This window comes from Astatotilapia calliptera, chromosome 3, assembly GCF_964374335.1.
Source record: "Astatotilapia calliptera chromosome 3, fAstCal68.1, whole genome shotgun sequence".
NCBI classification, from domain to species: Eukaryota; Metazoa; Chordata; class Actinopteri; order Cichliformes; family Cichlidae; genus Astatotilapia; species Astatotilapia calliptera.
In genome coordinates this window covers 33,404,783-33,430,046 of record NC_137424.1, presented here as the reverse complement: position 1 = coordinate 33,430,046, position 25,264 = coordinate 33,404,783, and the positions used below count along the sequence as shown (strand labels likewise).

Here is a 25,264-nt window from a genome sequence, read left to right as displayed (position 1 = left end):
TAACATTTCCTCTCCTATATCTTTCTCAGAGAGGACACAGCAGTATGAGTAGCTTAAATGAACAAACAATAGGTAATGAGATGTCAGAGTGGGGCTGGCTGAAGAGAGGAGAAAGAGAGGACAAGGTCTTCTTCCTCTGATTTTGTTGGACTTTGTTCGTCTCTGGCACTGTGCTCGAAAGCTGTGTGAATACGTTACCCCCCTGGTTTATAAGTTACCCCCTTAAACCGCACTGGAAAGGGAAGGGGGAGCGAAAGGGAGGCGAAGGAGAGTGGAGATGAACCAGAGGGAGCAGAAGGAAAGAACCAACAGAGGAACAAACACAGACGAGAACAGAACAAAAAGAGTCGCAAATAAGAAGAACCTTGAAGAGTTGCAGCATAATTATTATCCATTTGCCACGTTTTGTATTGGTGTGGCCCAGCAGCTGCAGGGATGTGGATAGAAACCAAAACAGAGATGGAGGAGGCCAGCAGGACGCGTGCCAGCTTCAGTCGGCGTGTGTTGAATGGCCTGCTATTGTGCAGTGGAGACATGGAGCACTTGGATAAGTACATGAAGGGTAGGAAAAAACTCACAATACATGTCATCCAGAAGCCTTTTCTTACAATACTAATCTTAACCCTTTAAAGCCGGTCAGAGCGGGCACGCTCCGTTTTGCGTAATTATTTTTAAATCCCTGTAGAACCAGAACCTCGTAAGCTAGCGCAATAAGTTTTTTGCATATGAAACCGGAGGAGTTGTACTTACATCTTATGCCATCAGCTTGTCCTCGGTCATGGTTTCCTTCCACATATAGCTTTGCAAAAATTGCATAAAAAGCGCTTGCAGGAACAAAAGCACAATATTTGCCGATCCAATCAGCTGTTCGTAACACTTCCCACATTGAAACAGATGTCAGCACGAACGATCGCATGTCCGCCATTTCCTGCCTGAAACCGGAAGTGACGTCATTTCCGCGGAAAATGTAGTTTTTACTTGTAGGCCTTAAAAGCCTATATTGGTGTTTTTAAAAGTCATGTTTGACTTTATGCTTTTCTGAATAGTTTCTCAGATGCTTAGAACTCGAATTGCACTGCTTTAAATAGTTTATTTTGATGCACCTGCTGCTTTCTTTGCAAATTTGCATCATAGGATTGTTTTTCGTTTTTCCTGCAGTGTATATAAAAATTGCTGTATCTCAAAAATAAAACTATAAAGACACTCAAAATAAATTTCCTGTTGTTGTAAACAATTTTTTGCAACTTTTTTGTATTTAAAGTTTTGAGGGATAAGCCTCTTAAATTTCTCCAAGTAGAAATATATGTAAAAAAACAAACAAAAACGATTTTCAATTTTTTTGTAGTTTATTGCACTTTTTTGCAATTAATGTAGTTACTATGGACTTAATGCATACATATTATTAAAATATGGGCTATAACAGTTGTATTGATATATAGCACCTTAAAATGCTCCCAAAAATGACACTACAGCATGTAAAAACATAAAGTAAGCTCTGGCAGACTTGGTTCTATGGTAGGTCTTAAAGGGTTAATGTAATTAATCGCAAAACTTTGCCACTAGAGGAAGTGCTAAATTACCATAATTATAAATAAATGATTCAAAAAAGCTTACATCACCATTAAAACACTCAGATGCGACTCCCACAGAGAATACTGTCGCACTTTCTCTCCAACTTGGAACGAAATTATCATTAAAATCCAATTTTGATTCTGCTATAAAACCCTGACTTAGCAACAAGAAATCCAACTGCGGCTGAAATTTTGTAAAAGTTGCACTCGCCTCTTTCAGTCCACTTTTACATCTGCAAGCATCTTGCTGTGAAGTGCTGTTTATTTATAGGGACCCTTTTTTTTCCTCATGTGTCCTCAGACAAGTCATTTGTGCTACAGCTGGCAGTCTGTGGCCTGAGAGGGGTGACCAGGGTAATTCTGGCCAACAACCCGCTGAGTGGTGGTCTCATCCTGGCTGCCCTGTACTGGGCTTCCCCCTGGCAGGGCCTGCTGGGAACTCTGGGAGTGTTGGCCTCCACGCTAACAGCTGTCATCACAGGACAAGACAGGTGGGATGATATAGAAATGCACAAACACAGGCAACACTACAGAGGCTGAAAGCAGTGAACATTTATGTGTCCATATTTAATGCTTTGGTCATTCTAAAAGCACATAAATAAAACATATCCTCTTTAACCTTTGACCTTGTAATCTACTCAGGTTCGCTATTGATCGGGGCTTCTACTTAAAATTCACAACTATAAGCCCTGCATACACACCACCCTGCATTTATTTTTGAAGCCTTCTCCCTGTATTTATACCATACAAAGTGAAATGTGTTTTTAAGGTTTATAAAACAATTCCAGCTGAACAGGAGATCCTCAAATTTTTAACTTTGACTTGCAGAGAAAATTTAATGTCACCCATGGGCCTCAGCTCATTAACTCAACTGAACATTTTATTTTTCTTGAGAACCCATTAAAATCTATTTAAAGCTTTGTGTTGCATTACAGAAAAAACAGTACAGATTTATTACCTTTCAGGGTTTTTTTTTATTTATGTATTTATTTGCAAAATGTAATCGTCATATGTAAATATTCCTGTTCTGTGTCTGCGTGTATAGTGTTGAGGTGGCGGGAGGTCATCATGGTTTTAATGGCATGTTGGTGTCTCTGCTTATGGGAGTGTATAGCTCAGCTGGAGACTGGTACTGGTGGCTCCTGCTGCCTGTCTTCCTGGGGTCGGCAACATGGTAAGAAACACATACACGGACGCATGTGTTTTATATTCCCTTCTTGTGTGTCCATTTTATTATAGTATAGTAGTAGTATTTCCTCAGAGTGCTTTCTCAACTCTCAAGGTTTCTCAAGGTTAATGGTTCAGGTAAGGGAATGGCTGTCATTCATGTTGTCCTTTCAGTCAGATTCTCCAAATTCAAAAGAAGATTTTTCCTTCTGTCTGCAGTCGTTCATATCTTTAATATCTGACTCTGTTTGCAAACTTCCCCATCTTTCTATATGTACTGTACATGTGAAAATCGCGGTCAACAAATATGACACTGATTAATCCAAATATAGCATGAAAGGAGGAGCTGACGTGGAGATGGGTTGCAAAGCAGCTTGGACATGCAAAGCAACCAGAGGCAAGCTATGGCATGTTGCCTAAATAGCATGCTGTAAATGTGAGGTGCCGGTTGAATGCATAGAAAGTGTATCAGCTGAGCCAGCAGTGATGCAGGCTGGCACTTAGATCAGCTGATCTACAGAGATTATATATTCTTTAAAATACATCTTGTTATTTATTGATACATTAGCTACTTGATTCTTTTTAGGGAGTAATTTTCAAGTACCCACCACCTCAGGCGTTTTCCAGACTTTAACAAATGTTAAGGTTGGTGTCATTCAGAAAAAAAAGTAGTTCATCATTATCATTATCATTATTTTCTTATCAAAAATGAACAAAGATGAATTTGTTAAATTTCTCAGTGCAGTAATGTATATTTTAAACAAAGCACATTGGAATAAAGCTTCCCCATCATGAGTTGTCTCTGCTGAGATCTACAGTAGTCAGTCAACAGGATATTCAAGAAAAAGAAGTGACTGCCTCAGTGACAAAACGTGCCTCCCACTGAAAAGTCCAGATAAACATTACAGTGGGGCAAAAAAGTATTTAGTCAGCCACCGATTGTGCAAGTTCCCCCACCTAAAATGATGACAGAGGTCAGTAATTTGCACTAGAGGTACACTTCAACTGTGAGAGACAGAATGTGAAAAAAAATCCATGAATCCACATGGTAGGATTTGTAAAGAATTTATTCGTAAATCAGGGTGGAAAATAAGTATTTGGTCAATAACAAAAATACAACTCAATACTTTGTAACATAACCTTTGTTGGCAATAACAGAGGTCAAACGTTTACTATAGGTCTTTACCAGGTTTGCACACACAGTAGCTGGTATTTTGGCCCATTCCTCCATGCAGATCTTCTCGAGAGCAGTGATGTTTTGGGGCTGTCGCCGAGCAACACGGACTTTCAACTCCCGCCACAGATTTTCTATGGGGTTGAGGTCTGGAGACTGGCTAGGCCACTCCAGGACTTTCAAATGCTTCTTACGGAGCCACTCCTTTGTTGCCCGGGCGGTGTGTTTTGGATCATTGTCATGTTGGAAGACCCAGCCTCGTTTCATCTTCAAAGTTCTCACTGATGGAAGGAGGTTTTGGCTCAAAATCTCACGATACATGGCCCCATTCATTCTGTCCTTAACACGGATCAGTCGTCCTGTCCCCTTAGCAGAAAAACAGCCCCATAGCATGATGTTTCCACCCCCATGCTTCACAGTAGGTATGGTGTTCTTGGGATGCAACTCAGTATTCTTCTTCCTCCAAACACGACGAGTTGAGTTTATACCAAAAAGTTCTACTTTGGTTTCATCTGACCACATGACATTCTCCCAATCCTCTGCTGTATCATCCATGTGCTCTCTGGCAAACTTCAGACGGGCCTGGACATGCACTGGCTTCAGCAGCGGAACACGTCTGGCACTGCGGGATTTGATTCCCTGCCGTCGTAGTGTGTTACTGATGGTGACCTTTGTTACTTTGGTCCCAGCTCTCTGCACGTCATTCACCAGGTCCCCCCGTGTGGTTCTGGGATCTTTGCTCACCGTTCTCATGATCATTTTGACCCCACGGGATGAGATCTTGCGTGGAGCCCCAGATCGAGGGAGATTATCAGTGGTCTTGTATGTCTTCCATTTTCTGATGATTGCTCCCACAGTTGATTTTTTCACACCAAGCTGCTTGCCTATTGTAGATTCACTCTTCCCAGTCTGGTGCAGGTCTACAATACTTTTCCTGGTGTCCTTCGAAAGCTCTTTGGTCTTGGCCATGGCGGAGTTTGGAGTCTGACTGTTTGAGGCTGTGGACAGGTGTCTTTTATACAGGTAACGAGTGGGGGACAGAAAAGCTTCTTACAGAAGACGTTACAGGTCTGTGAGAGCCAGAGATCTTCCTTGTTTGAGGTGACCAAATACTTATTTTCCACCCTAATTTACGAATAAATTCTTTACAAATCCTACCATGTGAATTCATGGATTTTTTTTTCACATTCTGTCTCTCACAGTTGAAGTGTACCTCTGGTGCAAATTACTGACCTCTGTCATCATTTTAAGTGGGGGAACTTGCACAATCGGTGGCTGACTAAATACTTTTTTGCCCCACTGTATACACTTTCTGGGTTTTCCTTTTGTCTATTTCATTTCTAAATGAAATAGACAAAATAGTAATATTTCTAATTATTTCTTCCTTACTCTTTTCATTTTTTCAGTGTCTTTCTGTTTAGTGGACTCTCATCGTTTTTAGACCGCTGGGACTTGCCTGCTGCCGTGTTTCCCTTCAACATTATTATCATCCTCTACCTCCTGTGTACTGGCCCAGAACACCCCTATTTTCCACACCACTCAATAAAACCACCAGGGGCCCTGGAGCCCAATGCTACAGAGCTCATAGCATTACAGGTAAAGAATATGTAAAACCTCTGAACTGGGATTCTGTCTGATAAATACTGTAGAAGCAATTACGTGAAGGTACAGAGAGGCAACTATAATCTGGAATCGACAACTAAAACCTTGAGATATGGAATAAGAATGACCAAAATACTGAAGGCTACATTGTAACTAGGGATGGGTATTGATAAGATTTTCACAATTCCGATTCCATTTTCGATTCTGTTTAACGAATCGATTCTTTATCGATTTTTTTTTTAAATAAAGAGAACACTAAGGTCGATTAGCTTACAACTTTGTTTTATATCTTCTCTTTGAACAAGATAGAAATTTAGGAGTAACATGGCCTTACAAACCCAGCAGTGAGATCTTAAGAGATCCACAGCCGACGGCTTTTCAATGGGGTGTCACAGGGTCCCCAGGAAAAAAAATAGTAAATGAAAAATTATAAAATAAATATTCTTCTGTAGCAATAACCAAGTATAACATAAAGTATTCAGTAGCAATTACACAAGAATATCCAGTAATGTCCCTGCCTACAATTAAACACGTTCACTTACCGAAAATCAGGGGTATCTCCTGTGGCAAATGGGTGCAAGCCTTTGACCACAAACTTAGACACTGCTCGGTGACATTAGTCTATCCTGGCCTGAAAGGAGATGCTACCGGTAGACTGCAGCGAGAACTGCCAGCATCTGAGCCAGACTCTGTCTGTCTCTCTCATCATGGTCGCCTAAATGCACAGCAATGGCAGGTTTTGTAATAAGGCAGATCGCGCTAACATAATATGCACTGTTAGTTGATTATTTACCTGCCGCATTAACAGGAGAAGGACGTGCAAACGTTACCGCTGCTGCTGGGTTGAGATTCACGAGTCCGGAGCGGAATTAAAAACTTCATTTAAGGTCATCGTGTGTTTTGTGAGCAAATGCTTTTGCATATTCGTAGTGTTTCCTCCCTTAAATGAAATATCTACTTTGCAAGTATTGCAAGTTGCCCTGTTGTCATCCGTTCTCGTAAAGTATAACCAAACTTTTGAGCGTTTGAGCCGCCGTGTTTCCTGCCAGGTAAATGACGCTCCGCAACGTGGTGACGTCATTCGGGGCGACTGGAATCGATAAGGGAATCGATTGCAAAAATGGCAAACAATTCCAAGGAATTGAAACAGTGGGAACCGGTTCTCAACAAGAACCGGGTTTCGATACCCATCCCTAATTGTGACAGATTTTTATACCTGTCACTCTTTTGATTTTTGATTTACTTTCATACTGGGACAGAAAGTCTAACACATTGAAAATGAATTGTTCATTTGTCTCATATCATCTAGCCATGTCCAGGTGCATTATTTGCCTCAGGCCTTAGCTCCCTGAAGTTGTCCAAATGTTTTCTGTGAAACTGTGAAAATTATTGAGACTGATTTCTGCATATTCAAGTTTATGTTAGAGTTGACATCTTGGTTTTCAGTCTGACTGCGTTGGCTCAGTCCTACTGGCACAATCACCCATTATATCCTGTCTATTCACTCAGGTGCCATTTCCTAGAGTATGAAGTACTGTTTATTGCTATTTCATTACAAAAAGAGACATTTCTGTTTTCTGGCTGTCCTCACTGATATAATTAGAACTATTGAAACTATTAAAACGGATTATGAAATAAATGTGTTAAGTGTCATATAAGCTATAAACAGTACATAAAAAAAAATCTAAATCTCTAACATCTTGCATAACCAAATAACTGTCTTTCGTGCGAGCCTAATTTCACTGGCACTAGTGATACTGTTAACTTCAGTGATAATTATCACACAGGAGAGTCAGATTTACAGTAACATTACTTTGAGACGAGGATCATTTAATGATCCAGAACACAGGTGGGCTGTGCTCAATGCATTAGGAGAACTTTATTACAGCACTATATCTCATTGATGCCATTAGGAGTTTATTAGTATCCCACACATATAAAAGCAAGTCACACTTTCTTAAAATGTGTCTCTCTGCTGAGAGTTAATGGTGCTGTGAGACTAGTAGAGAGGAAACTAATATTCTTATCCAGGATGTGCCAGAGGGGTAAATATTAAATAGTGAAAATATGCTGGCAAAGACGATTTTTAAAGATTTGGAGTCCAGCAGTGAATGCATTCGAAGTGCACCATGGGAAAAGTTTTAATTAATTTTAGTATGATCCCATTTTCTTCTAGATAGACAAATGCATATATATGAAAAAATTATAAGTGCAATTACTGGACAAGGTTGTACAGTTTGTACAATTTTAACCCACACTTGGAAACAACATGAATGCAGGATGGAGCCATGCCTTCATTTTTTTTTTCCCACCAAATGTTGATCTTACCATCCAAATGTTGCAGCATTAATCAAGGCTCATCAAAACAGGCAATGTTTTTCCACTTTTCTCTTGCCTCTCTACATTGTTCAAGGTTTTCAGAGTTACCTTGGCTGTAAAGAGTGGACGCTGTTACTGTTTCCTTCCTATCGGTTTGCAGCTTTGTGGCCATTCTCCGCTGACATCTGGCGTTAACAAAACATTTTCCCTTCAGTGATCTAATAGGTAAAGTCGCTTTCTTGGACCATTCTCTGTAAACCCTAAAGGTGGTTTTCCAGGAAAATCCCAGCAGATCAGCATTTTCTGAGATCCTAAGACCAGTGCATCTGGTGCAAACAATGATGGAACATTAAAAGTCACTTAAATCAGCTTTCCTCTCTCTGATATTTCTTCTTTCTTCTCTCTCATGTCTAAATATACTGAGAGCTTTTAATGAGATTGGCTAATTAGATATTTATTTTACTAAGCAGCAGAACAGGTGTACCTAACAAAGGAGACAGGGAGTGCCTAATCACTCCACTTTAAGTCCCACCAGCACATTAGCCACTTGATTGGTTTTATGAAATTCTGCCTGAGAAGTATCAAACTACGTGATGGTTAAATGGATTTCTGTTACTGATGAGCTGACATCATGAGGACTTCCACTAGAGATGCTGCTCATTTGCAGTCACAAACGGAAATATTAGAAGTTGGTAGGATATATAATGAAGAAAAAAAAGAGACAGAAACCAAGCTTAACTAAGGCCAGGGTTATCCTAAGAGTGCGCATCATGTTGCAGCCTGGTCTCCAGAGTGAACAAGTAACTGGGAGCACTATATGCATAAGAGCAGCCAGCTATGACTCACCAGTTACTTAGCAACAGTCAGTGGTGGCGCTCCTGTTTGGAAATTATAATGAGTCAAAACTGTTTCAACGGATGATTTTTGCTGGGAGAATGTGATTGCACAGGTTAAGCTCTTTATAAAGGTTACGGTTTTAATTGTATTCTTTTCCGTTTCTATGGAGAGAAAGGGCTTGGACTTGTGATGAATGGTTTAAATATCAGGTTCCCAGTAAGTTTGGGAGTAAGTGGGTGGGCTGAGGTGGGGGTTCATGGGGATTTGGGAACTTGGGGCTCAGCAGTCAGGGACAAAAAGACAAAACAAAGTGAGAACTTACTCCTGAATTTGAAGCTGAAAGTATAGTAGACTGTCTACAAGTTGCTGAACAGTGTACCTTTGTAAGGAATTTATTTCCTTTCATCTCTTGAATTCAAATGAAAGGCACTTACCTTGAGCTGCTTCTCACAAGACAGGAATCCAGACTCTCACCAGCTGCTGTGTTCGGCTTTTGATCTCAGTGAGCCAGCTGGCATCTCAGCACTTACACAGCGACTGAATTTAAATTCGATCTTTGGCAGACCCAATTAGGTGACCCAAATCAGAAAAGCTTTGTGGTCATGTGGATATTATAATGTCTTAACAGCTAGGTTTATGCTCTAATGACAATTTGGCAGTTTAAAAATATACAGTCTATACAAAAATATTTTGTATAGACTCACACAGAGAAACACCAAATACGCTGGCATGACATCAGGTCACTGACTTGATCATGGAAGAATATCCAGTTTCTTTGTGTTGAGAAACTCCTGTGTTGTCATTGCAGTATGCTTTGTGTCATTACCATTGTACTGTGAAACTCTGTCAGATTAATTTTGCAGCATTTGGCTGAAACTGAGCAGAAAGTAAAGCCCTGCACACTTGAGAACTCATCCAGTTATTTCTGTCATCATCAGCAAACACATCATTTCCACTTGCAGCCATTCATGAGGACATCTCATGATTGTGGATTCTGACAGTGATGTGACTGCTTTCTCAAGAGTGTCCTTGACTGGTGGAAGGGGGGTTTTATATCAAAGGAAGTAATTTACAGTCATCAAGGTTGAGGGCCAAATTATCAGCTAACTTGCATTATTTTTAATTTTTATTTCTCATGTTACCAAAGCACACTCGTAGTCAGCACAGACTGCTTTCTCAACGAAACTGGAGCTCCAGATTCTCTCCTGGGCTGTTAGTACAATTAACCTCACAGCAATTCATGCTGTTTGTCAGATAACCAGCACCACAAACACGGTCAAAAGGTGCAGATTAGTGACTCCAATTAGCCGAGGTTATGTCTAGAAGATAACCGAGAGCATAGTTTGAACCCACTTGTCAAACAAAGAGGACAAAAAGGAGTTATGCATTAACAAGCCCAATAACCCATGCATGACCTCAAGCCTTAATTCGGTTTATGTAAATATTTTATCCCATGTTGGGCAACATGCTGGTGTGATGGCACTCTTGCCTCGCAGCGAGAAATTTCGGGAAATGAATCCACCATCAGGCCGAGGGTCTTTCTGTGTGGAGTTTGCATCTTCTCCCCGTGTCTGCATGGGTTCTCTTTGGGTACTCTGGCTTCCCCCCACAGGCCTGAGACATGTAGTTAGGTTAATTGGTGACTGTAAATTATCCATAGGTGAATATGTGAATGCAAATAGTTGTCTGTCTCTCGCCTTATGGCAAATGGGATAGGCCACTCATGACCCAGATAATCAGAAGAAAAGGGATTGATTTTATCCCATGTGTTGTTGCCACAAAACAGAAAATGACATATAGATACCAAATGCATTAGGCAGTAGTCAGGTGAGGCACAGCTGCAGGAGAAGCCAACGCACCGGAGCTGCATCGGCTCACCACGCCGTCCTGCGTAAATAGCACTGGGTCCTGAGTGTGTGTTGTGGTTGGTGAAGTATTTGGCGGTGATCTGGAAAACTGCACCCGAGTATTGTTAAAACAGCAACCGTGAATAAAGTATGCTGGAAAGCATGAACGTGTGGTCGGGTCTGCCGTGGATTTATTACACCAGCTTAACGCATATGCAAATTTGAGCATTTTAACATGGGAGTCAGCTGGAATTGAATAGCCTGTGGAATCAGCCTCAAGTGTCCATTTAGGGAACTTCAGTCTTTGGCTCCTGTGCTTTGACTTCAGCTTTCATCCACTGGAGCCGAGAGACATTGTTTCAGTTTTTGTGCATGACTTTGCTTCATTATTTCTTTAAGAAAATAACAAAACACTGATGGCAGGGACATGACCTTAGAAGACCTGTAAGCAGGCTTCCTGGTATGAAGCTATCTGACAGAGACTACAGACTGAAGTTGTTACTTCTTTTTTGTAGCACATTGCCTAAAGTGCATTTCTGTACACGACGATATGCAAAGTAACTGCAAAGTTGTATAAACTAGATTAGCCATGCTGCCAGCCGTCAGCCCTGTAAGGTGTCCTGAATATGGAGTCAAGATTTACACACGATTCCATTAACAAGCATCACACCCCGTGGCACAGTTTGTCCCTCACACTAAATAATTACTTTCCACAACTTTCAGCTCCATCACCTCAGATTCTTTTTTTCAGTTTTTTTCCCCACATATCAAAGTTTCTCCATCTTTCCCTCCTTCAGACATATTTCATTGTTTCCTTTCTGATTCACTCCATCTGTCTGTCTTTCATCGCATAAAAAGCTGTTCCTTTAACTTAATAGATTCCCTTTTTGTTTGTTACTTATGAGATTTACACCCTCTAAACCGTTCTTTTCATCTCTGTGCCTCTCTTCCTTCCAGTCTGTTTCCCTGCTCTGCTGTGCAAATCTCCTTCCTCCTTTCTTCCTTCTTTATCTCTCTCCTTCCCTTTAGTTTACAACGAACAAGGTCACTGTGATCCTGTCCCATCCTCATATTCCTTGCTACTTCTTCTTTCCTCTTCCTAATTTCCCCATTTTTATCCAGTATTTATTTTCTGTTGCTCTCTGTTTTACTTTTCTTCCATCAGTCTTCCTCCTCCATTCTTTCTTTCACTCATGTTTCCTCTGGTTCTCTCCAGAGATGGTGATGACGTCGATCCTATTTATATTTGATGTCTTCGGCTTCAGTCAGTCTGCTGAGGATGGTGCTCTGGCTGCACTTCACTGACAGTGTATTTAATCTTGCACAAACACACACGCATACACAGGCACGCATGCAAGAGTTACAGCAATATAATGAAAGACCGTTTATGACTTCTAAATATCCGCGACAGGCAGGTGCACCAGCACATCACCATGGAAACTCTTCATTTAACTGGTTTGGATGCAGCACGGGTGTGTGTGAATGTTGGTAAAAAAAAAAATGCTGATTTAAGCTGCAAGAAAGTCACTGAGGTTATTTCAACCATTGTGTTATTATGTTTTTGTGAGAGTGTTTCTGCTCTTGCAACTTATATAAATTCTGTGTAATGCTCTTCAGTATGCTAGGTAATAAAAGCAAAGCAAATAATCCCCTAAGTCCTCTCTTTGTCCAGGTAATACGTGGCATCCCTCTTGGAGTGGGTCAGATCTTTGCCTGTGGGGACCTGGGACCGTCCCTTCTCATCTTGGGAGCAGTTTTCCTCTACTCCCCCTTGCTCGCTGTCCATGCTCTGCTGGGATCCGCAGTAGGAACGCTGACCGGTTGGTTTCAATCTGTGTGCTCATGTGGCTGCGTGGGAGGAGTGGGAGAGAGAAAAGTGTTATTGCATTTGTTTGTGCATCATACAAATGCACCACTCACAATAAATCCCAATTTAACACAGTCTTCAGTGATACTGGGATCAACTTGTCAGCATTTCATTGTATGATACATCACCTTAGAGCTCACCACTTACAGGGAACTCCTAAACTTCACAGTAAAATGTGAGGAGGTGAGTATTACTGTGTGAAAATAGTTGTGTAACAATGTCCTCAGTGGCTCTGGGGTACCATTTCCAAGCATGAGACAATATTTATGATAGAAAGCCAGCAGTACAAACTATTTATGCTTACTGAGGGGAGAAGTAAACATCACAAGGTAGTTTTGTTTGTGTTATGGGGGGGTAGAAGGATCCAATTTACCTTCACAAAGGACTTAAAGTCTGCCTTTTTTGAGCCTATTAGGCCTTTCTTGAAAACATTGTAAATATAAGACACAAAACACAAAGAGAAATACAGCCTCAGTCAGACTGAAAATTGGAGTAGCTCATGGTTCCCTAAAGAGCTGCTCTAGGTCTGTTTCATGCTCTGACGTCTGTGATTTTACAAATTGTGAATCCATTGTTTATCCATATGAACCTGCTTTAGTTTACTTTAGGAAAAATGCACACATTGGACAGGTTGCAAATCAATTACAAGGCTGGAAGACACAGATTATTCATATTCTTATTCACACAATTATCCTACAGTAATTTACATGCCTTGAGATTGATACCCAGGTGGAAGCATGATGATAATCCCAACTGAGTCATTAACATTTACACATAATATACTGGAAAACTCTGTTTATATTAACAATATTAACAGATTTGGCCTAAAAGCTATGCTTTATCGTGCTTTACTGGTTTGTGAAACAGTGTGTCAAAGTTGGTGTTACGCATGTAGTCACACCTGTGCCCAAAAGCAAAATGCAATACCTCTGCCAGGACCTGAAGACGTAAATGTCTGCATGCGAAGTGTCAAATGAAAGTGTGTTGTAATGAGTTCAGTTTCAGGTTATGTTCATGCATCTCTCTGAAATTAAGACATGTCAGCAGCAGATATATAAATAAGAAACTGTTAGCAGCAGCAGCTTGTGCGCACGAAGCTAAATAAAACACAAAGCAATTAGCCATGCAGAGCACTAATACTGCTGGCTTATATACACACCCACGGGGCTGTGGCACAGTGTTCTTCTGATATCTGCTTCACTCTGACTCTGTTTACACAAAAGAATGAGAAACGCTGGACGTTCAGCACTGATTCCAGCCACATCTATGTAACTTTAGTAAAGTGTCCTAAAATACTGTGTGTGTGTGTGTGTGTGTGTGTGTGTGTGTGTGTGTGTGTGTGTGTGTGTGTGTGTGTGTGTGTGTGTGTGTGTGTGTGTCTACATCATGTGTGTTTGTAGCTATGAGTCATACAGAATAAAAAAAAGAAGAGTGGGAGTGAGCTGGTACAGCTACACACTCACACAAACCTGTGGACACATGCTAACAGTGGCAGGGACATACACACAGGAGTGCAGAAACACACAAACACAAACAACCACACAGACTGCTGCAATAAAAACAACGGTGTGATGGGAAAGTAATCAAAGGGATGTGACTATAATGAGATTGTGTAGGAGACAGAGCCAAGAGGAAGCAGCCTGATGTAGCGTAGCAGCTAAATGCAGACAGACAAAATGCCAAAGTCTCTCTCACTGCTATTTGTGCATTCTCTCTTTTTTCTGTGATCCATTCTTCTTTCCTTCATTTCTTTGTAATGCGGCTTTTGCTCTTAGTGATTTTAGAATTTTAGTCATATTTTAGCCATATTAAGCTATTTGAAGTATTTTATTAACATGAAAGTCACTCACTTTTGTCTCTGTCATTTAGACACCTGTAATTTCGGGCTCCATCAGAAAGATTTTAGCTGCTGCAAAACCCAAAATTTAGCCGCTAGCCTAAAATATGCTCTTATCCAGCAAACAATCCTGTTCCTAATTTTAAATGCTGTTGTTACTGCAATTGGCTTACTATACATCTGCCAGGTGACAAATCTCTCAAAAAAGAATAAAACTAAACTTAATTTATTATTTTTGTACTTTTTGTCTACAAAAGTCTGATGTATCAGATTCCTCTGCATCACAGATCTCCACAGTTGTTCTTAACTACTAAACTATACTGTATATACAGTCATGAGAAAAGTTCATAACATTTACTGTGTAATTATAAGCATCATTTAACCTCTTGGTATTGTTTGGTGAACCAGAAGCTCTGAATAAATGTAAAATGGACACCCACACACCGAAAGAAAAGAAGCCACAGCGGCAACAATTGAGACAGTTGAGAGTGTGAATAAGTGCTACAAGGTTAAACTTACAACTGAATCCTGTTCAGCAGAGAATTAGAACAAGAATAGAAGGATCAGTGTCAGGAGACAAAACATGGAGATGGAGAATTGAGAAAGGGTATAATAAGTTTTGAAGGGAAAGTAAGGATAAGGCGTGACCTGAGTAAATGAAATAAAAAAGTGACAGGGAGAGAAACAACAAAAGACCTTGTATCATTATTTGGACAAGATAAGTAAACCGATAATCTTTTGTGATATACAAAAAAACCTGTATAATTCATCTATGGACTAAATGTCCCCATTTTATTTCTTTGTTTGTTTGTTTAGGTTTTGTTTTGTACTTACAAAGTATGAAATCAGTGACAAAAACATAAATAAAAACAAAAAAAATGACTGTAGTGCTAAATGTGTAAAGATCAAATGGCAGGCAGGTGGCAGATGTTCAGAAATGTGTAATTTATTGACAGGCCGATGAAATCATTGAGGCTGTCTCAGCTTAACAGCTTCATCGCCTTTTAATGTCTTCAGAAGGAGGCAGAAAGATACAGAAGCATGGGTCAGACTTGGAGAGGAGAGAGTGTGAGGACATTTTTAGAGCTGTCATTCAAAGGATTGTGCTGTAAACTAGTCCCATGAGGGATTTCAGGAGGAGGAGATCAGGGGCTGTATGTAGGCCATAGCCTGTCTACCTTCTGCTGCATTCATATTGTGTATCAGGTACAGGAGGAAAGAAAAAGTGAGGCATCAGAGAAGTCAACTACGGTTCACTCTTAACTCTGGGTTCTTTCATCAAAAGATTTTTCATCAAATCTCACATCTGCATTTGTGATTTTGCATAGCGTAGCATCAGGAGAACAAAAGAAAGGAGGAAGAAGGATGTTTATTTGTGACATGAAGTATAATGTTGTAATGCATAGGGATGTTTAAAATATATCAAATTAGAGTGTAAAGTAAACGGCAACACCTGCTTTTGTGATTTTATTTAGGCTCTTGGCAGAATTATGGTCAAACTGTACACCAGTGGTCTTGAGTCAGACCTTCGGGTATTACATAAGAAGCTTAACGACATACATGAAGTATTTTCTGTGAATGGCTGAGCTGAACAGTCGGAAATTTCTGTTTATAAAGTCAAAGCATGTTTCTATTAAATTTCATAGTAATAATGGAAATTTCCAAAGGTATAATGATTTCCAGCAAATAACTGTAGCAATAATCATGAATCAGGCCAGCAAAAAGAAAAACTGCCCATTTCTACTATATTTCATAGTAATATTGTTTTCACATTTTTATTCCATTATTACCATGTTATTACCAAGCTGTAATATAAAGTACTACTAAAGCTAAGATAAATAATTCCATCTGATGCTTAGACTGTTGAACCCTAGAGAGTATTAACATTTGAGTCCACAATTTTCCCCCTTAAAAACATCAAAGGATGCGTCACTAGTTGCATGAAGCCCAGAGGATCAGCGCCTCCAGAATTACTTTCATGGGTATAGCCACTAAAAATATTGGGGTGGCACACCTGAAACAGAATTTCCAGCTTTATTATGCTGTTCCTGCCTCTCACCCTACGGTACCTAGGATAGCGCAGAATTATTACCAACATAGGACGGTCTTGTCAGGAGGGCCCACTGGGTGGGAAAGGAAATTTAGGAGGCAAATACCAAAATACCAAGTTAGACATTATGCAAAGTTCGTATGAGTTCATTGCGATAAATTTCTCCACCATTTAGTCTTTTTGCAAGTCACTGTTAATGGAGGAATGTGAAAAAGAAATGGGAGGAGAGGAGAAAAAAGGAGAGGGGACATACTGGATTTAATATGATATGAATACTCATTCTGACTCATTCTGATAGCACAGATGACATCAGAAAGAGAGTTTCACATCCAGAAACACACAAGAATAAAGACGTAAAAACAGTAAAAAAAAAAAAAATTTAGTATCCTCCAGGGACTTTCTCCATCAAAGCTATTAGTCTTTAATGGTGTAGAAAGAGACCAAGTGGGAAAAGGAGGAGTGATCAAACAATGAAGGGAACAAGAAAAGTACTGCGTGTGAGAAACAAAAGAAAATGGTTGGAATAAAAGATGGAGAGTGTGAAAGGAAGCAGAGACAAGAGGGGAGTGAAGCGTTTAACGAGCAGCTGCTGAAGGAGGTGGCCGTAAAAACAGAAAAAGCAAACGGGAGTGGAAGCCAATAGTCTAGCAGACACAGAGTAAGGAAGCACCACAGGGGTGTGGTCAGTCTGCTTCAGGTCCAGACTGCCAAACTGCTGCTGCCAATGCCTTGTAATAAGGAAATCAATCACAGCACTGCCTGAGGGTCATTAATCTACAGACGAGCCACCAAAATTGATAGTTCCTTATAAAATACAGTCTGTAAAACCAGCATCAAAGCGACCACGCACAGTCGCCATGCATTTACACTGTGTATTATCTTTCATTTTCAGGCATTAAAATGAAAATGGCTGAAAGATAAAAAATAAAAGTGTACTTAGCAAAGTGGAGCTCATCCAACTTAGTGCACATGTGTGTAAATGATTTATAAGAAGAGCAAATGGAGGATTAAAGGGTCACTCCTCACAACCAGACCGTGTTCAGTTATTTATTTTATAATATTCGACATATCCAGACAGTTAAAAATCCATCACTCCTACTACAGGGCTCGTGCAATATGCACTCTTTTTATCCAGTTTATATAGTCACTTGCATTAGATCTGAGGGAAGGCACTGGGGATTAGACACAATATTGGTGTGGCTCTTGGAATGGAAATATTTCAGAAGCTGGTGGATTATCACGCTATTTTTCACATTGATGAACAGAATTTGGGCATAATGTGTCCTAATGACTTACAGGTTAAGCTTGTTGTTAACGAGTACACGATAGATTGCCATGAAAGCTGATATTGGTATGTCCTTGAAATGAATATTAATTATTTCGATTGTGTCCTAACTATTAATCTGCAATCTACAACAGGTCAACATTTGAATATGTCCAATACTGTAATTAGATTATCTCCTGACATACTAATTAGCAATTGCTGGCATTCTGCTGATGGATTGGGATGCATTACATTAAAAGGTGTTTACCTACATGAGGGAAGTGAACATGCAGCCATTGCAAATTAGGTATATGACAATGGAGCAAAGTTTAAATAATCAATCAGGAAACAATCTAACACAAAAACTTTTCCAAAAGGTCAGATCTGCTCCAAATGTAAGGTTGAAGATGCATCCATCCAGCTCCATCTGTTGCCTTCCTCTTATCTGATTCAGGGTTACAGGTGGGCTGAGGTTATTCTGGGTCGAGAGGTGGGGTACACCGTGTACAGGTGACCAAGCTATTGCAGAACTAACACAAACAGACAACTGTTCACACTCATATTCCGGGGTACACGAAGAGAACCCACATAGACAGAGAGGAAACAATCAAACTCCACATAGAAAAGCCTCAACCAGTCAGTGGATTGTGCGCCACAACACTGTGTTGCAATACTTTTTTCTTTTTTTTTTACATTTCAACAAAGGTTAAATATTTCAGAGAAATGTTAACTGTCATGCTCACTGATTCTGGAAAAAAAAACTTGTTGGCCTTTGCAGACGAACTCAGTGGCTCTACATGTTCTTACTTCATTGTATTGAAATTGTTATTCTCCCTCAAGAAGGTTAGGAGACATTGTGCAGCTGGTGCCGGAGGCCAGGGAGAAAAAATGTCAGTGCTTTTGGCCCTGCAGAGATTTATCTGGGTCAGCATGCCCCCTGTGCAGTTTGCTTTTAGTTTCAGCGTCACACTGTTGTGGATATCTCGTGTGCACGTGAGTCAGAGGCAAGGCATTGACCTTGTCTTAATCCACCTGCCTTCTTGACATCAAACTCAGAATGAATTAATCTCTTGTGATGAAGATTTGAATGTTATTCTCTGTTTCAAATCTAAAACTGCATGTCACTGATATGTTAAGTGTTAAGAAAATGTAATAGGCAGATTCCCTTTGGTGTGGCCCCATTCGACATACAGTGGCTCAATTCAACCTGCAATATTCTGGAATACAATAGACAAAGCAGGCAAACTGGCAGCGGTTACCTTAGTGATGCATCATATTCTGTAAACCCAGTTACACAAGACTTTAAAATACTAACTGCTCTTCTAGGAGCTTCAGTGAAATGTTGATATTTAGTGACATTTGTTCTCTAATCTGTGCTTTTCTCTTATTTTTGTATCTTGATTGTATATATATTCTCCTGTTTGCTATTTATTCTTGCTATCCACTATTTATATTTTATTGCTGTGGAGCACCCACAATTTCATTATACATGTACAATGACAATAAAGGCCGATTCTATTCTATTCTACTCTGGACCAGTTTTTGTCTCTTCCTGTGTGTTGATTTGAAGTAGCAGCCAGGAAACATTAAAATGTCCTTATTAGGTTACACGCAAATTACACGTTGCACTGAGAGCAGCCACACAATAGTGTGCATGTAGCACCACCACATGGACAGTTATTTAGTACTTCAGCTTGTCAGTGATGGATACAGTAATTAATTGTTATTTGTGTATTTCCACTTGTGTTATTACCATATTTGTGAACAAGTGTGACTCATTCATTGGCTCTTGTGTGTGGCAGGTTTGTCCATGGCAGTGCGTCATGAATCTCTGTACTCAGGTCTGTCAGGGTTTAATGGAGCTCTGGGCTGCATGGCTGTTGGAGGATTCTTCATCTTCAGCTTGTGGACGCACCTCTTTGCTATCGCCAGTGGTAACACAGACACACAGACACACACAGGCACAGTTATTATCTGTTGTCTCAAGTATCTAATGGCAGTTAAATGACGCTGTAGTTACATAACAAATGATGTAAGATGGCATTTAAGTACAAATTTATTCTGGGGGATGCTCTTAGAAAAAGCGCCCTACCAAACAAGTACCTTGGGTATCAGGAATGTGGTGGGAAATCTGACAAATGGAATATGTGGAGTTACCTGCTGTGGTGACGCCTTTTAAATAAGAGAACAGCTTAAAATGGCTTTCAACAGCAATACAACAATATTGTTTCCCATTTTTAAAATAATATGTTCTTGAAATGAAGTGGCCTTCCTTGTATTTGTCTTACAGAATTAATAAAACAGCAAAACAATATTTTTGCTTGTGTAATTGTGAGTCTCAGTACTTAAATATGCCACTGGAGGGCATCAAAGGTTTTATTACTGGTCCAAATGTAAGATTCCCATTGCCTCTGTCCATGGTGCTGAAGCATTAAAGCAGGCTGTCACTTAGCTTTAACCCTTTAAACTAGATGTGGACAACTCCAGGCCTCAAGGGCCGGTGTCCTGTAGGTTTTAGATGTATCCTTGACCCAACACAGCTGATTTAAATGGCTAAATGACCTCCTCAACATGTCTTGATGTTCTCCAGAGGCCTGGTAATGAAATAATCATTTGATTCAGGTGTGTTCACCCAGGGTGATATCTAAAACCTGCAGGACACCGGCCCTTGAGGCATGGAGTTGCCCACCCCTGGGTTAAAGCAGTCAAATGTATTTATTTTTTTTAAATTAATCTTGATAATGTGGGTAAAAAGTTTTCATGTGTCGAAAACCTGATAGTAATAAAGAAATACTCACAGCAACCAACTTACTTTGAGAGGAACTTGAGGTCAAACAAACAAGACCCATTTACATGGGTCTCTGAGATAGTCACCCGTTTGAATGAAAGGCCTCTTTTTTGTGCATTTATGTAATTTGCTCAATGTGCTGATATCCTTTGACTCATCAAAATGTCACTTACTCCATCACAGCTCTTCTCAGTGAATCATCACTAAATGAATTCTTTTGTTGATCATTCTGATGTTGAATCATCCCTCCTTAAGAAGAATATGGCATGTCTCCATTAATGACCACATACGTATGAAATAAACAGCTTATTTAACCCGCAGTCACTCCATTTATGTACATACACTACTTCCACTTTCCTGTCATTAATTCAGTTTATTTCCCCCTTTTCTACATTATCCCTCTACTTATTACTGCTCCTCTCCTTTTTTCCTCTCCTTCATGCTGAATAGCTGTAATTACACTGAACAATTATTTCTAATTGTGTCAGTTATAAGCTGGAAAGGCATTCTGAATAGACAGATTATCTTTCTATTCAGAATGTGTTTCCTTTTCAAACCTTTAACACATAAATACAGAATAAAATTGCAGCTCAGGCAAAAAGCGGTACTGACCCCTCTAAAAAGGGACCTAATCTGCTCACATTAGGTAAATTGGCCTTACGTGGAGCTGGTACTGTGTCTACTGTCAGGAGAAAGTGCGACTAAATACCACAGAGCAGTATGTGAGACAGAAACCTGGAGAGTGATAGGGAGTGAACATGTGGAGGATATATTTGACCTAATCTTTTATTTTTCTCCCGTCCGCAGCCTTCTTCTCTGCATATGCTGACATAGCTTTGAGCAATTTGATGGGAACTGTGAGTACACACAGAGGCCTTTCACAACCCTTTTCACATTTTTGATCCCACGCTTGCAAGCTTGGCTTCTTATGTGTTATACTCTGTAGAACTTCCAATTCTTCCAAAGTAGGATATAGCTTTCAAATTGATTGGAACTACATTGTGAAATTTAAATCACTTTCTTTAGCCTTAGATGTGTTTACAGGAGCCACCAAATGTAATTAAAATAACTATAACTTTCAAATAAGTAGTTACAATAGATACATGATCCCTGTACTTTATGGATTCAGTGTCCTAAAAGCTTGCATATATATAGAAGGAGAATTTCCAAAAGCAGTGGACATGAAATTTTGTCTCACTTCAGTCTTATTCATTATTAAAGATCCTCTCTCTTTTTTTCTGCCAAGGTTGGTCTGCCAGCATGCAGCTGGGCAGCTACTCTGGTGGCCACACTGATGTTGCTGTTGACCGGCAGTTTAGCAGCGTACCGCATCCCGACTGGTCAAGTGAGAGCTCCTGAACGCAACCTGCAGTTGCGAAGCCAATGGGAAGCTGGAAACACCGAAGAAAGGGAGAGCGCAGATGTGTAGCGTGAGGATAGACATGCACCTGTGTACGCAGCACTGTATCTGAACTGTCATGTTGTTAGCTGGATGGAGTAGACCATAAAAGTTTTAGGTAAACATTCTCATGTCAGCATAGGCTTGTTAAAGATGGTGAACACTTTACTGAACACTTTAAGGAGGAGTTCATTCTATATTTTGCCCACAGTGTGGCAATTAAGGCACAGTAGTGAATTGATCAGTTGTCTTTACATAAATGTATGTATTCAAACCTGACCATTTCTATTAAATATGTCAAATATTCCACTCTGATTAGCCCCCTGTATTATTTTCCTCAAATGACACACAAAGCCGACAGAAACAGGCACTTTAAAGGGAAAGAAAACCTCTTTTAATAAGCATGAAAATCAACAAGTCAATAAAATCATGTTTTTTTGGGGTTTTTTTTAAATGACAGTTTTACTGTTATTGTCAATAAAAACACAGACTGAATTCTAGTTTGTTTTTTGTTTTTTTTGGTAGGTTTTTTTTTTCCAACTCATTCATTACCCTGCATAGACATACAACAGCACTCCACTGGAACTCACTGTAAACACAGACCATACATGTTGCTCAATGCAGGCAGGAAACTGGATAATGAGACGCTGAATTTAACTGTGGTCAGCTGCGTAGGCCTGGAATTTAAAGGCAACTGCTTTTATTATTATTACTTTTATCATTATTATTATTACTATTATTCTTATGACACTTGTTAAAAATTCTCCCAAATCAAAAACATTGTAGTTCACTACGCTTTCTTTTGTCACAGTGCTCCATGTTGCCTGTGTAGATTGTTCACGTACATATATTTCCCATCATCACCCTAAACACGCACGCCTACATTCACACACGCACTTTTAAATTAGAAAAAAATAATAATAACACTGAATTTCCATAAAGGTGAAACAACAGCGTTCTGCAACAAACAATGTGACATCTTGTCTAAAGATTTCCTCTACATCATGCATATTTTGCTGCCTTTTTTTTACTCTTCTACACAATTATCAGATCTGGGACTACATGAAGTACTTAACAGACAATGCTGATGAAGCTGGTAAGAAGAAGAAACTTACAAAAGTGCCTTTCAGTCTGTGATTGATCGAGCATAATAGTTAAAAAAAGTAGAAATATAAATACCTGCACAAACAGTAGTTGCGTCTTCTTAAGCTGCATTACAAAAAAAGAACATTCATAGTTCTACATACTTTAAGTTGAAGATTTGATTGTGAGTGTCATTGTGCTTTTTTAGAATGAGTGTGTGTGTTTGTGTTTGTATGTGCACACGGGCGCAAGTGTGTGTGTGTGTGTGTGTGTGTGTGTGTGTGTGTGTGTGTGTGTGTGTGTGTGTGTGTGTGTGTGTGTGTGTGTGTGTGTGTGTTAATCGCAAAGCTGGAAATCACCAACTGTACTTGGAACATTATACATGACGATGCTTCAGGCCCACCACTGCTGACCAATCACAATCTTGTGGTGTCATGAAGTGACACCTTCAGGGCTTCTTGAAAGGCTTTCCAACATCTGGTTAATGTTTTGATAACTCCAACATTTTCTCAAACTGTTTAATTGCATAATTCTAACTTAACTTTAAAAAATGAAGAGGGTGGGCCGCTTAGTCAAACGATGATGATTTATCAATGGCTTTTGGTTTCATGTGCAACATAAACCCCAGAGTCCTGGGTGAAAGTCCTGTGGTTAACACAGTGGAGCACCATAACGTGCCCTTTATCTTTCTCCTTTTTCTGGCTCTCTGCGCTTTTGTCTGACTTCCTAACTGCCTTTTCATAAATCTTTAAGCTATGACATCACAACAACATGATTGGCCAGTTGCAGTAACAGTCCTGGAAAAGCAATAATTGTATTTTACTAATAGTCATAGAAAGTTGTAGAAACAACATCTATGTAATGATGAGACAGACCTGTGTTCACTGCTGTTTAGAATAGAGGCAGAACCACAAAGTTGTCTTGGTTTGTATTTTTTTGGCACTCACTCACACATGCATACATCTCATACAAAATACACACGTGTACCACCACCTAGGCCAGTGTGTAGCGGTTTTTACACACTGACAATGTCTGTAAGATCTGACAGCTGTATAAATTTTGTCAAATGAGGGAGCGGTATCAGTTATATCTAACTCAAATATGTGTAAACTTTAGATTGTGTATGTGTCTGAGTGTGTGTTACTGTGTTTCTCATGAATTTTAGCACGCATGCGTTTGCATTTTCTTGTTTTGTTCCTACGTCATAACAGCTACAATGGCTATCCACAAAAAATCATGTATGTTCAAGCATGCCAGTACAATGGTATTTGTTTGTGTCCCTATTCTCTGAACAGCCACACAGTTTTTTGTTCTTCATGCACGTAAACATTCATCTAATCTAAGCGAGTGTAAACAGTGATGCCAGCCTAGTTCTGATTTGATGTTAGCATACTTTTTAAACCAGCAGGACAGGCACTGGAAAACATCCTAAATTTAAACAGGAAAAAGAAAACGACCATTTATAAACAAAGCGAAGAGAGGAGGACGCTAGGTTAGCCACAGAAGCTTTTCCCTGGGCAGGTTTTGTAAAGGATTATTTCATCTTGACTTAGAAGTAGTTTGAAGATTGACAACACGCTCCGTGAGTGGTTAATATGAAGCTACGGCTAGTTTAGCACGCTGGAAGCAGGGAGACAGGCACGTCTACCTCAGTCCAAAGCTGACAACATCTGCCTACCAGCACCAAGCTCGGTCATTACATTAAATATCACCTCAGTCGGGACCACTTTGTACAAAAGAACACAGTTATTTCCATCTGCAGTAACTTATGTTGGGCAGCATGGCTTGTTTCTGGGACTTTCTTGCCTTTTTCGGGTGTACACATGGAAAATTTAAGGCAGGAAAAGCATCACCAAGACCACAGATATGGTACTAATTATGCCAGACACAAGCTGAAAGGAGGAGCTAGGGTGGAGGTAGTGTGCAAAGTGTTTTGTATGCACAGCAACTCTGGGCAAGCTATAGAAGCTTAAATAGGATCCTCTGTAGCTAATTACATGTGTAGAAGAGTCTGGCAATGAAATCAGCACTCCTAAGCCCAAGACTCCCAAAACATTACTATGGCTATATTTAAGAAATAATTGGACGCGTTAGTCTTTGGACAGAGAGCAGGTAGAGTACAAAGAGGTTTCTTTTTTTGTCAACAATGCATGGCTGCAATTTCAGAAAATTAACCTGATGAAAGCGGTGCAAATAAATCAAACTAGTAGTGTTGTCAGCTTAAAACTCCGCAAAAATAAGCAAATAAGAAAAAGTACTAAAAAACTCAATAACACTGATTATTCCAGCTTTAAAAAAAGATGCATACATGTATGATGAAAAGACCTACGGCCCACAGAGCTGCTTGGATCGAGCACTCCGCTACAATCTCAAACTCTTCTGTTGCTCACTTTCTTTGAGAAATCTTCTAATCCTCAGTCGTGGACGGAATCTGAGAGAGATTAGCACAGCCCTGCTGA

At 39.9% G+C, this 25,264-nt stretch overlaps 1 protein-coding gene across 1 annotated transcript; it reads left to right on the top strand.

The window, feature by feature from the left end:
- Positions 1-263: 263 nt before the first annotated feature.
- On the top strand, positions 264-22,037 carry LOC113018568 (urea transporter 2). The gene is made up of 8 exons (XM_026161671.2): positions 264-562; positions 1,873-2,062; positions 2,617-2,745; positions 5,319-5,508; positions 12,190-12,337; positions 19,338-19,469; positions 21,131-21,180; positions 21,570-22,037. Exons 1-8 carry the CDS (start codon positions 436-438, stop codon positions 21,750-21,752), a joined length of 1,149 nt encoding a protein of 382 aa, XP_026017456.1. The 5' UTR covers positions 264-435; the 3' UTR covers positions 21,753-22,037.
- The last annotated feature ends 3,227 nt before the right edge of the window (positions 22,038-25,264 follow it).